General features: G+C 37.9%; 1 protein-coding gene across 1 annotated transcript in view; it reads left to right on the top strand.

The window, feature by feature from the left end:
• Window positions 1-13,776, top strand: part of MEGF10 (multiple EGF like domains 10) — a 71,977-nt gene that overhangs the window by 17,149 nt on the left and 41,052 nt on the right. The window contains exons 5-8 of the mRNA XM_054397255.1: window positions 6,450-6,696; window positions 7,293-7,413; window positions 8,525-8,661; window positions 11,812-12,024. Of these exons, the coding sequence (XP_054253230.1) occupies window positions 6,450-6,696; window positions 7,293-7,413; window positions 8,525-8,661; window positions 11,812-12,024 (718 nt within the window). The remainder of the gene's footprint in view (window positions 1-6,449; window positions 6,697-7,292; window positions 7,414-8,524; window positions 8,662-11,811; window positions 12,025-13,776) is intronic.

The raw sequence follows: 13,776 nt of genomic DNA, 5'->3' as shown, positions 1-13,776 counted from the left end.
AAACAGTAAACACATTTTCAGATATGCAAAATAAAGACTATGTAACACATGCATTACAGTTAGATTTCCCTTCTGTTGACATTTAAAAGTTAGATAGGCATCCACTGTCCATAGAGGAAAGGGAGGGCTTGTCTTGAGTATGTTTCTGTATGGAGGTCACCATAAAAAGAGTTGAGGACAATGGGGCTCCTCTTACCTATGAATTTATATGCTGCTTACATAAGAAGTTTTGTAGTGGAATTCTTACTGAGATTCAACAGATCCTACTTACTACCAGTTAGATATCTAAAGTATTAATTCTGCTAATGTATATTTGTGTTACGGTAAGCATATTTCTTGCTTTTGTAACAGAGGGAAGAGTCATTCTTCCAAAAACTAAACTTTGGACAGTCCTAGGGCAGTTTATGACAATAAGATTATCGTTGGACTGCTCTGCATAAATTGAAGTTTTATCAGTATTGTCCTGGTTTACATACACTATCAATGGTGGTTATTGCCTGATAATGCAAGTCACTTTTGGGCCCTCCTAGAAACATTACCCTTTTCTTATATATATCCTCTTGTCCAGAAGAATGAAGCAGTTTTTAAACAGGGTGTGATACAAGTCACACACTTGTAGTTGTAGATGATGTTAATTCTTGCTCCTTGGTGGACCTCATCACTGCCTCTGCTGGGGATTCATGGATTCCTGTGAAAGGAAAAGGACAGAAAGACACCTCTACCCCTGAGAACCTGTTGTTGAAGGAAAAGAAGAGACAACACAAAGATGGAAATATGTAGGAAATGAGAAAGGAAGCAAATGCTGATAATTAACCCTGGCAGACTGTGGTTTTGACACACTCGTCATGTCAGCTTTTTCTGAACTTCCTAAGAAGGAGGAGTTGTCAGGTTAGGGATGTGGAGAAGGACATTGTGACAGTTTTATGGCTTGAAATGTGGAGAGCTGTGCCAAATTGTAGAGGCAATGTGAGGAGAAACAAGGAAGATAATAATCTGAAAATGCAATAAAGAGGTTAATATCATGGACAATGTAAATGTGGGGGTTAATATTTAGATACTGGATGAGAAATGGTAGAGAGATGATAAAGACTGTGGAAGTAAAGACAAGGTGATAGACATCTAAAAGTGAAAGGAGAGATGCAAAGGAAGACACAAAGATTTAGAGTAGTCCTTGATGTGGCAACCTAGAAAAGGAAGAAAGGTCAATCAAAGATGGTGTTGAATTTATGGGCAGCTTCATTTTGTTTTGCTTGCTGTAGCAAGGAAAATCAACTTTCACTTACTAAAGGCTGTGGCTCTTTGAACCTATCTGAAGAAATTATGTTGGAGTTTTGAGGAGACAGAGAGGAATTTTGCATATTTGCCACTGTTTGCTTATTTTGAATTCGTACTTCACAATATTGCATTCCAAGTGAGGGAGTGTTTGCTCTGGTTTTGCTGTCTGTGGTAGGAAATTTTGGGTTCAGCTGTTTAAAAAGACCGTAAAAATACACAAGCCTAATGGTGTGGTAAAAGCCTCCTCTGTTTTGGCAACAGCAGCACATATTTCCAGAATCACACAGTGGTATGTGTGGCAGAAAGATGTGTAAAACAGAATAAAGTCTCATTCTGTCTTGGTGCTACATATAAGACACAAAAAAAAGACAAAAAGAGAAGGAAGATTTTAGAAAAAATCATTGCAGTAAAGATTGTCTGGCTTGAATTTAATTTTGTAAAGGAAACTGTAGCACACTTAAAAGATACTTTCAAGTCAGAATTTCTAAGAAGACTTTGCTTCTGAAATGTTTGATTTGGTTTGATAGCCTTATTCTCTTCTCATTATAGGCCATTCTTTGAAGAAGTACAGAACTGTAGGTGATCAAGGTGGGCTTGTCAGGAATAAATTAGGACTCATTTTCACTTTTCTTTTTGTTATCTTTTAATGAAATCAATGGAAAAAAAGGCAGAAAAAATCCTTAACAAGGATGTGATCACATTTAGTTAAAAATGTCTTTGTTTCTAAGGAGCAATAAATAAGTTATTAAATTCTTCAGATATGCTTCAGATTATTATAAAAATTCATACCTTGCACAATAAAATATCAGGGCTTCCTCCATCCCAGTTTGCAAATCACCAGCTACTCACAGAAACCATGTGCATAAACCCACAATCTAGCCCAGCATAATAACAATGTGCATTAAAATTATTATACTAGGAAATACAGAACTTTGATTCTTCAAAGATGCTACAAAAGGCCCCAAAATGATACCAATATGCATCGCAGATTTTAATTTCTTCCTGAATGTGCTTTTTTTCACTCCCAAATCCATGAGCTTCTCTGTGTTTCCAAAGTAATTTTGTGGTACTCAGCTCCAGCAAGCATTTTTTATGATGGTAGACTTATATTGTCTTAGAGTTTCATATTGTACTTGATAATTTTAAGTGTGGCTTTATACAATGCAGTACCCTTATTCTCAGAAGCTAACTGCTGCTTTCACAGAGTAGCCTTTTAACAGTGAGGTTCTCTGTCTTGTATTTGTAATGTTGTGTGATATGAACAGCACGTGTGAAGCTGACAAAAAAAGATTCTTCCAGATGAACAAAGTATATAAAATGACAACCATGATACCATGATGTTTGTTAAACATTTACTTTGATTTTTCTTTTTCCCCTGTGATGTAAGATGGAAGCAGAAAGATGGAAATCTGACAGGGAGCAGCACAGTTAGCTGCTGCTTCTATAAAAAGCAGAAAAAGTTGAGAATGAATGTAAGGTACACCAGAAGACAAAGGAGAATGGCTTTTGTAAGGAAGGAACTCTGTGTAAAACAGAGCAGGATTATGCCCTGGTTTGCTGATCAGGTTTTGCATTTCTGTAGGATTCAGACTGTTTCTAGGAGTTAATTGAGGTTGAGATGCATCATCCTTGTGTCAAAACTGTTCTGAACATGGGCCTCTTATCTCTATACTTTGCTTCCCTTTCACATATGCCCTGTGCTGAGACAGATGATTTACATCTCCAAATCTGTTCAAGAAGGCAGTAGCTGACAGTTTTGCATGTGTGTGTGCAGCATGTGAATATGGATGTGTGACTGTGACCTTGGTGCAGTCAGAACAGTCAGAGCAGCTATTCAATTTAAACTCCCGTTGACAGTCTGTAACATGATGAGAGTCATTAACTCAAAGACTATCCCATTCCAACAGATTAGCAGCTGTGTGACTTCCAGCCTATAGTTCTTAGTGTCTGAATACTAGGAAGGAGCAGAAATAGGTTCATGTCATAGTAGGTAAATGTAACCTCCAAAACTAATTAAAAATAAACAAAACTTGCTACAGAAAACATTTCTACCTTTTGACCTCTTCTTTTTAATAGTAAACACAGCATCAGTTTCTGACAAATCACTTTAATTTCCTATGGGAAACTTTACTGATTATCACTTGGTGAACGTAAAGATAAAATACACAGTTTGTCCATCTCATTCAAAATTATTATTTCTTCCCATTAACCCTGTATATTTCTCCACAATTCTGCCCACAATTCACAGACAAATGCTAGGCGGGTAACAAGCCTTACATGAAGGAGTATCATGTGGTTGTACTATGGTGGGGTCACCACTGTACAGGTGAAATGCTTCACTGTTGTACTTCAGTGAAAAACTGCACAGTCAGTATTTGTTACCCAGCTGGCTGTTGCCAGAAGACTAGAAATCCTATTAGCAGCCATGTGTTGCTTTTTGTTTTAATGATTTCCTGCAAAGCTAATGAGACTATCATGTTGGAAAGCTAACAAATAATTGTGCTCTTACAGTAGAATAGTCAAGAAAGGTTCAAGGTCACAGACAGAGCATGCTCACCTAGGATGTCAGTAAATCTCAAGGAGACAGCAAGGGGCATCCCAGACAGACAGACTAAGGATGCGACTGTAAAAAGAGTACACAGCATCCACTGCTTAACAAGTGAAGAAGTTTCTAGCAAGGCAGTCTTGGTGCCTGGATATTGGATGCAATGGCAGATGCATGGGTAGTTAGTGTTTCTGGTCTGTGTGGCTCTGAGTCTCATTACACCAAGGCTTCAAGTAGCTATACGAATGCTATTTCACTACACCAAATACTGCTATTGGTGAAGGAACATGAACTCACATTTAACGGCCAAGAGTAAGTCTTCTCTTGTCTGTACTTATCTTTAGAGCATATTCAGGCCACAGTCATCATTTGATGAGCTCTGCAATGGAACAGTCATGGTCTGGTGACCAGTGTGAATTCTTCTTTTTATCAGTGTAACAGGTTGAAGTGAACCAATGGGTTAACCTGTCTATTTCACCAACACAGAAGTAAGGGAAAAGAAGCACAGAAAACCCTCTGGGTTGAGATGAAGAATTGACATAAGAGTTTACTGAGCAAATCAGATAATAATAATAATAATAATGATAGAAATGCACAATTACCTTAACCTATTTGCAGAAACAAACAAAACCCCAACAAACTGCAGAACACAGCAGCAAACAGAAACTAGCAAGCTAAAAACCCAAGCCAGTGAGATACTCCCCCATCCCTCCCTGCCCTGCTGCCATTTCAGTGGAAAGAGCAAACACCCAAACCCCAGAACTGAAAAGCAGCAACCAGAACAAGCCTCTGAACTTCAATCCTCATAATGTTTACTCTACCCAGCACTTTCATTCTAGCATGATGGCATCATGGTATGAATAACGACAGCAAATATTCAACTTAACCCATGGCAATCAGACATGCCAGGACAGAGTTTTGGTTTTGGTTAGGTTTTTAATGATTCCATCAGAAATGGCTGAAATTGGAATTACCTCTTTTGCCTGGGAGCAGGTGGAGGACTGTTATCTGAATCCAGACTAACATGTTATAGGAAAAAAAAAAGTGTAGGAATGTCTGCTCATTCATGACTGAACATGCAACTGTCTCAGGCATCTCACCATCCATACATATATTTATCTACAAGCCAAAATAGCTACTTTCCTGACAATAACTTGAGAACTGATTTGGAATTAGGCTTATACTTCTATTCCATGCAGACATGTTGAAAATAAATCTATAGTGGTTCTGAATGAATATGAATTATCATGAAGAGAAGCAATTTGTGAGATGATTGTAGACAGCAATGCATTGTAGTATACAGAACGAAACACACATCTTCAAAGAGAGAGGCCATTAATAAAGTGGACAGTTGCTCTGTCAGTTGGACAGTTCTGTTAGTTGGCTAGTATTGCTGAGTGTTTATAATACATAAAAAACTTATTGTTTCTCTCTATTTTATTACATATAGGTGCTCACAATACCTCCATGCATGTTCTAGTGACCTCTGAATGCATGTTCTAATGACCTCTCCTGGGAAAAATAATCTTAAGGGGTGAATTCTTCAAAAGACCCTAATCCTTTTTCATTTGTGTAGCTTGAGTGAACAGCTTTTATAGCTGAATAATTTCTACCCGGAGGAGAATTCTTGAATTACTTTGCATTAGTCTAGGAAAGTGTGTCTACTCTTTGCATGGCTTTTTTTTTGCCCCAGAAGAAGACTGGGAAAACAATGGTTGTCAGTCTCCAAGAGGAGAGCTTAGCCTTCCTGTTACTGCAGTTAAGGCTTTCCTATTGTGCTGTTGTTATCAGCAGAACATAAAAAAATAACAACAGATTGTTTGACCATAGAATTGGCACATTCCTGTTGAACTGTAAGTGACCTTAAGCTCCTGTGTGTTTAAATATCTCCTGTCACTTAAGAAAGATTTCTTCCTTAATATTAAAATGTTTCTTTTGATGCTGAAATAACCTCTGCATGGTTTTAATTGGCTTCATTGGGGCAGACAAGAAAAGATGCATTTGAATGATCATGAGGACACATTGGATAAATAAATTTGTAATATCCAGATTAAAATTAACAATATCATCGTTAGTCTCTAAACTCTGGTGAAACAATTGCTGTGTTTTATTTTGCCCTCTCAGTATATTGCATGATTGAAAAAAGAAATATTTGCAATTATGTAGAAAAGTAAGAACTCCTGCATTTGAAAAAAAAAAATCTTACATTGAGTAAGTTCTGAAGCTTCCTTGTGGGACTCACACAGTTTTTCATGGATTTAGACAACTTTTTTTACTTTTTTTTTTTTTTTAAGTTAGCAAGACTTCTCTGTTTAATGGAAATTTGTTGCAGCCATAACTGTTATGTGATGGTAGAGAGTCATAATGAACAGTTTTGACAAGATGCTAGAACTTGCGTTTTCCTCACAGCTTCACATTTTACCATGTTTGCTTTTATGCTTAAGAAATTAATTATGCACGTAAATCAAGTTCTGCCTACCTGCCAAGGTCCTTGAGGACCAAGGAGAACTGCGGATGTACTACATCACTTTTTCGATTTTATAACTTTTACAGTTGACTCGTAGTCTCTTCAGTGCTGTCACATGAGCCATTATAAAATGGCTGCTAATTTTTCCTTCTACCCTTTCAGCATGTGACAGTAACCACTGGGGGCCTCACTGCAGCAGCCGCTGCCAGTGTAAAAATGGAGCCTTGTGCAATCCCATCACTGGAGCCTGCCACTGTGCAGCAGGTTTCAAAGGCTGGCGCTGTGAGGAGCGCTGCAATCAGGGGACGTATGGAAACGATTGCCATCAAAAATGTCAGTGTCAAAATGGAGCCACCTGTGACCATGTGACTGGAGAGTGCAGATGTCCTCCTGGATACACTGGTGCATTGTAAGCAGTGGGTATATTATTTAAGGGGGAAAAATAAAAGATTTAGGTGGTGCTAATGAGAGAAATCAAGTTTGTTGTTGCTGTGGCTGCTCTGTGATGCAGAGAAGCAGGGCTGGTAGCTAAGAAACAGCTGGGCAAACCATGTTGCAGTGCCCATTCAGATGTGTTGCTGAGAGAAAGCCCTCTAGATCTGGACTGCTAAGTAAAAGCCACAAGAGTAGTGGCAGGAGCTTCTTCCTGACCATGATAAAAGCACTTTGTCTAAAAGTTTGGAAAGCTGCACTGAAACAGGGAGTTATTCAGCTTTCTTCTTCCAGCATAGATCTTGGCCTTTGTCAGTAACAGCATATGAGCACCAATCAATGTAGAAAGAAAGTATCTTTAAGAAAAAACAATTCCCAGATTTTCAGTTCTGGTTTTTATAGATTTATTGTGTGGATATTATAAAATATTCAATATGCATCTGTTTGTGTTGCACTGCTTTCTGCTTGCTGACTGGAAAAGTTATTGATAGCATTAAAAATAAAGAAGTGGCTGGAGGCTGGAATGTGTGCCAAAGTAACTGTTGTATCTCTTGTACACTGCCACCTCTCCAGCTGTGAGGACCTGTGTCCTCCTGGGAAGCATGGGCCACAGTGCGAGGAGAGGTGCCCGTGCCAGAATGGAGGCGTCTGTCACCACGTCACTGGGGAGTGTGCCTGCCCACCAGGATGGATGGTAAAAACACTTTCTGAAATTGACACAATTCCATAAAACTTCCATACTTGTAGATTTGGGGCAGCATCAGAAAACGGTAGCAAATGAGGATAGCAAATGCAGTCTGCCAGTAGCCAGGAGTAATGAGAAGTGTATTTTAGCATAAGTAACTGGAATAAAATACTTGCAAAACCATCTGTTCCTGAAAATCCTCCAGTTCTGTGCTGCCTTTCTAACCGTATCAGATTCTGGTAAGCAGAAAAACATGAATCATACCATGGCGAGGCAACATCCTTTAAACCCTGTCTGGAAGTCTTCATTTGTACATATTTTAGCACTGGGTTTTGGCCCTGTTTTCATATGTATAATGTGCATGGCAAAGGGGATATCAGAATTTTGACATTATCTTCAGAATTCCTACACTTTTTTCAGTAAGTAGGGAAAGAGCAAGCAACTACAGAGCCACAAGTAGCCTCCCATACTAACAGGCTGCCATCGCTGAGTGAGCAAATAAATCAAAAGGCTGGAATGTGATCAAAGCTCATGTAATTTCTTTAAATACATTTGTATGGAAACTCTCCTCACTACACAGGTGTAATTAATTCTAAGGACATAAATAGCAGTGCAGAAATTCAGAATCTATTGAAGGGAAGCAGACATCCTTTTAGGATAAGCTGCTTTCAGTGAAATTACAAACAGCTTTTCTTTTGTCAGAAAAGCACAAATTACCACAAAGTAGTGTAATTGGGGCATTACAGCATTTACTGGTTTCTACACCACCACTCACTGCAGGGCACTTCTAGATGCCTTTTATATACTCCTTGATAAATACATTGAGAAGAGCTTGACATCAGTTAGTCTCAAATGTCTGTCTTCACTGTTGTGTAGAGGTAGTGTTTTTCATTAGCATTGACTTCCAAAACATAAATTCTAGAAGATTATTTCTTCAGTGCTGAAAGATACATCATAGTTAAAACTGCAGAAGAGTCTGGCACTTTTAAGATCAGCACTAGACAAATGACATGAGATCTCATTTACCTTTGTTCATTACTTCAAACTTTTGTTCCTAGTCCATTCGAGCTGTAAGAGCAAATCTAATACTAAGATTTTGGGTTTTTTTCTGCACACACAGGGCATGGTCTGTGGTCAGCCTTGTCCTGAGGGTCATTATGGGAAAAACTGTTCCCAGGAATGCCAGTGCCACAATGGAGGGACCTGTGACTCAGCGAGGGGTCAGTGCCATTGCAGCCCAGGCTACACAGGGGAAAGGTAAGAAAAACTTATTTTGCAAGTCTACTGAACTTGCAAGTGGTCTGTTATGACAGAAAATTAAGAATCTGGTGGAAAGCAGAATTAAAATATCTCTAATACCATTAAAAGAGTCATATGAAATGTTTGTTGCGTCTTTTGACTGATCATGGATCACAAGTCAAAGTGCCTGTGTGATTACACTTCTGTGAGGAACTGCTTGGCTTCAGGATTTTCCGGTTGTGGCCCATGCTCTGGCAGTGTCCTGTGGGTCTCCACTGGAGTGGCTGGCAGAATGACGCAGTTTGGGGTATGGCAAAGGGGTGAGGAGGGAAGGTTTTGGTTTTATGCAGATGTTTGGCAGTCATAGTAGCAAGGGAGGCTCATCCTGTTCCTCTTCAAAATAATCAAATTGGAATTATCTCCTAAAGTTTTTGTTCAAACGAACAAACAAAACTATTTCTTTTCTGACTTGATTCTTAAACATCATCTTTGATAGACTGGAACTATAAGATAGCAAGACATCATTTTTGAGGGCAGAGGAAAGTGCTGGGAGAAGTGTTTTCGTGATACACTTTAAATAGCACACAACTCGTTTGCTGAAGACAGCAGTAAGCTTAATCACCGTGGTCAGTTCAGGAGATCTCTGCCAACATTAGCAGGTACTACAGCCACATTCACTTCCTATGTGAGTGTTCACAGGACATGGGGAAGGCTGTGCCAGACTTAAAGGGCAAAAACCTCATGAAGAAGAGAGATGATTAGTCCACAGCTATTTGAATGCCAGTAGTAAATTTGTGTCTGTCAAGAAACAATGCAGAAGGTGATAGATTTATAAAGACATAGACAAGCAGGGAAATCAAAGGAATATCCATATGAGAGTCTAGGCACTCCACTACAGTGGTGTTTCTAAAAGCAATTACATTTTTTTAATTTAAATTTGTCTTTAATTTAAATCTGACTTCAACCTGAAATGCTTTACAGCCTTTAGCCTTTTGACCACCTTTGAAAGTCTGAGCTCCCTCTTTTCCTGCCAAACAGGCAGTATTTGCAATTCTTTTGTTTTTCAAGACACTCCAAGGGTCAGAAGCATAGGTGTAGACTTGATTCTTAATTCATGTCAGTGGACTGGCAAGGGAGGGAAGTGTTACAAAAAATGTGAGGGCATTATGTGAGATAGCACATACCTACCAGCAGTAAAAGGGTCAGTTCAAAAAGTGCTAAAGTATTCTTTTCTTCTGCGTGTAACTTCAACAATATTTCTCTGAGATTTTGGTGTGGTGGTGACTTTTGGAACTCCATGATAAGGCAAGAAAATGAGGACTCCTAGAGCATCTAACAGTTTCTAGGCAATCTGAGTTAACACAAAGGAATCTACTTAAAACTGCCTTTATAATTTATTTGATGCCTATCCTCACCACAAAATGGAAGAGGGTCTTTCAGAAGCCAATAAAGACAAAATTTTAAAAAAAAGTAATTAAAAATTTGCAAGGTTAAATTTTGTTTAACGTGGTTGGAATTCCTGATCGTCATTTGGAGAAAATTAATTCTCTATTTTTAGAACTTCATTAAAACATTTAAAACAGGATTATTAGCTCTACCCTTATGCTAAATCTCTGAAGGAAAGGTGATTTTATTGATGATTTCAGTTGTAACAGAGTTATGAATGCCTTGAAACTTTTGGATAACAGTATAAGTTTGAGGCAGATACTACAGAAGCATGAATTGAACATGTATTTTACCACAGTCAGCCAGACAGCTCTGCTAAATTCTGTTAGACTTTAGGGTGCCTTTTATGACATCTCTGAAATTCTGCTGTAATAAATCACCAAACACACCAAATTTAAAAAGTCAGGTATATAAGAAAATTTAAAAGTGACCACCCAGGATTTTTTTGGGGTAAGATTAGGGAAATGAATACATTATAGTCTGATAAAACCATTAATAATGTGCTGTATTATCAACTAATGTTTTTGCACAATCTGTAACAGTAGAATTTACAGGTACCCAAGTTGCAGAAGATATTATATGCCTTATTCACCTGTTTGCTGAGCTTACAACACACCTCAGGACTTCAATGTCAACATGTTCTGGCCTTGAACCCTTGAGAGTTAGCTGTTTTGTCTTTTTTCTCTGTGTCAGCATAATTCAGAGTTTATAGGATGCTCATACTGAAAAATGTGGAGATTTTCTGTGATGTATAAACTATGAAATGTTACCATCTGAAGCATCTGAGTCATGAACCCGTTAAGACAGGTTAAACTCTCCAGAAGTTTTAAAAGCATGATACTGAAAATTGTCTTTTAGTAGTCAGACTGGACAGCTAAGCATGGATTCTGACCTTTTTGGTTAAAAAATGTCTTTCATGTGTAAAATATTAAGGAGATTGGATTGCCAGCTAGAGTAGTTATTTCCTAAAAGCTCAGTTTGATGAAGAAGTCTCTTTTTTAAAATACATTTTCCTTAAAGGCCAGCAAGAATCATTGGTACTCTCTCATATGGATTACAAGTCTTTACTAATTTTCACTTTCAGCTATTATAAAAGTCGTATGAAAAAACAAAAGATTTTTGATTCATGAAGATTTTTCCATGCCATCCTATGAGTTTTTGAAAGGCGAAATCAACAACAACAAAATAGGTTTAGAAAGAAATTCTTAAAATAAATATATACTGGAAACATCACATATTTGGAAACACAATTAGAAAATATTCTCTTTGGAGACTGCTGAGTGTGTGCCAGGGAACTTCCTGGCCTGAGCATCTTCAGGAGCATGGCTATCTTCTGCCTATTCACATTATTGCTAAGTGGAGAATGTACATCACTTAACAGTTAAAGATGAATGGCTTTTGAAGCAAAACAATTGAAAATTTATTCCCTCATTCTTCAGGTCTGATATAAGAGGGTTTGGTTTTGTTCTGGCTTCTGAATATGAAGTGCAGTGGTCTGTGTGTGCACACTGCTTTCTTTAATAGAGACTTTGCAGACCTAATGTTTCTAAGCCTGTCTAGCTGAGCAGCAAAAGAAACGGGGCACTTCTAAATAGAAAGTTTTGTAAATTCTTTCTCTACTTAATAGGCATTTTAGACTAATATAAGAGATCTCTCATAAACCATACTTCCCTTTAGTTTCCAAATAAAACTAATTTATGTTCATTTGTTTTTTTCTCACAGATGCCAAGATGAATGTCCAGTGGGGAGTTACGGAGTGCAGTGTGCTGAGACCTGCAAGTGTATGAATGGTGGTAAATGTTACCACATCAGTGGTGCCTGTCTGTGTGAACCAGGATACACTGGAGAGCATTGTGAAACAAGGCTTTGCCCTGAGGGAATTTATGGTCTCAAATGTGATAAGAAGTGCCCCTGCCACATGCCTAATACCTGGAGGTGAGCTTTACACTTTTCAACCTGTTTTCTTTGTCAATATATAACATAAATCTGAATATAACTGAAAATTAAGTATTTGCTGATTTTTTTTACCCCCAAGTGTTTTCATGCAAACTGAAAGACTTGTGAGAGTACTTGGTATTCTCTAACCATATCAAGAAAGAAAATAACCCAAAAGAGCTTCTGAATTTTAGTGCAGGAGACTATTATAAAACAAAGCCTTTCCAACTGTAAATCCAGATTTTAAAAATACTTTTTTTTTTGTAATTTCTTTTTTTTTTTCTTTTCTAGAAAGCAGATAAAATCTGACCCCAGGAAGTAGAAGTAAATAAGTTTTCCAGCTGACTTACCTTTTACCACTTCTCCTTATTCAGGCAGTCATGAGTCCTATATTTTTAGTTTTGTGTGTCTTTGTGGATTTTGCAGTGTTTCAGCATATTGTTATGGAAATTTGAAAACTAGCTATTTGGAGACAGTTTTTCAGCTGTGAGGGAAGAATGTCAGATGTCAGTTGAGGCCAGCCAACATATTTATAGAACAACTGTGGACAGATTTCTCTTATTACTGAACACAGCGTGGTGAAATATTTTGGTCCTTGTGCATTCACTTACACATTCATTTATACTTAATAGTAGCTTAGATAAGGTTTATGGGCATTATATACATTTTTGCTGTGAAAAAAATTTGTAGAAACTACTGACTGTTAGAATGCTGCTGTATGTTGTGTATACAAGATGCCCTTTTTCTATAGATTAAAAAAAAAAACCCTTTGGTCAGAGTTTAGCGCTAATGTTAAGGCACTAAGGGCACATGCATGGAAATAGCTATTCTGTTAGGCCTCTGTAAAAAACTGCTTTGTGGATTGCCTGAGTTGTTCAACATACCTTTCACTGACAAAACCTGTGACATCAAACTAAATTCTTTTCCCTTTCCATTTGAGTGCTTTTACAGTTGCGTGCTTGCACGTTTTCTTACCCATTTACTTCAAATGTCTTTTGAAAAAAAATACAGTTTCTGACATAAAATCAAGCACTTCATTCTTTGGGCAATTCAAGAGTAAATGGTGGCATAACGCTAACCAATCTAGCTCTCAGATTATGCTGGTAGACAAAATACTATTGTATTATGAATTACAGTTAGCTGCTTTCCTGAAAACTTGTCTACAGACTGTTGAAGCAGCCTTCTCTGACTGGAACATGTTACACCATATAGTATTTCTGATATTACAGGGATTACTTCTGATTCATGTTCAACACAGCTGTTTCTTTATTTTTCATTGCTGGAAGACAGCTTGTGGTCAAATCAGATCACAAACGTTCACATGTTAACAGCCACATATGGCTGATCTTTTTTCAAACAGTTTTCCTTTCTGTGTGAAAGGCTCTTAACAGCCCTGTATGTGTGGGAGCATACTGGCAAGAGCATCAGCCAGTAGACAACTTTGTAAACACATCAGGGAATATCCTCATCCCTTACTTGCCTACCACATGTACTATATGGACTGCCAATAGCGAAAGGATCTTCTTCACAGCACTAACCCTTTTAGCATCAGTGTAACAACTAATAATCCCAGGACACAAAAAAGGGGTCACAATTCCTTGTTCAAATACACTTTGTGCGTGTGTAGGTCTAGGATTCTGTTGGACTTCCAGGAGCCTTGACATTCTGAAAGATACTTTTACCTAGTTATGACCACTAGTTTAACTATCCTCAAAGAGGAGCTGCTGGTATGCTTAGAGCTATAGTTTCTTA

The sequence above is a fragment of the Indicator indicator genome, chromosome Z (assembly GCF_027791375.1).
Source record: "Indicator indicator isolate 239-I01 chromosome Z, UM_Iind_1.1, whole genome shotgun sequence".
NCBI classification, from domain to species: domain Eukaryota; kingdom Metazoa; phylum Chordata; class Aves; order Piciformes; family Indicatoridae; genus Indicator; species Indicator indicator.
This window is presented reverse-complemented; position numbering and strand designations above follow the sequence as displayed.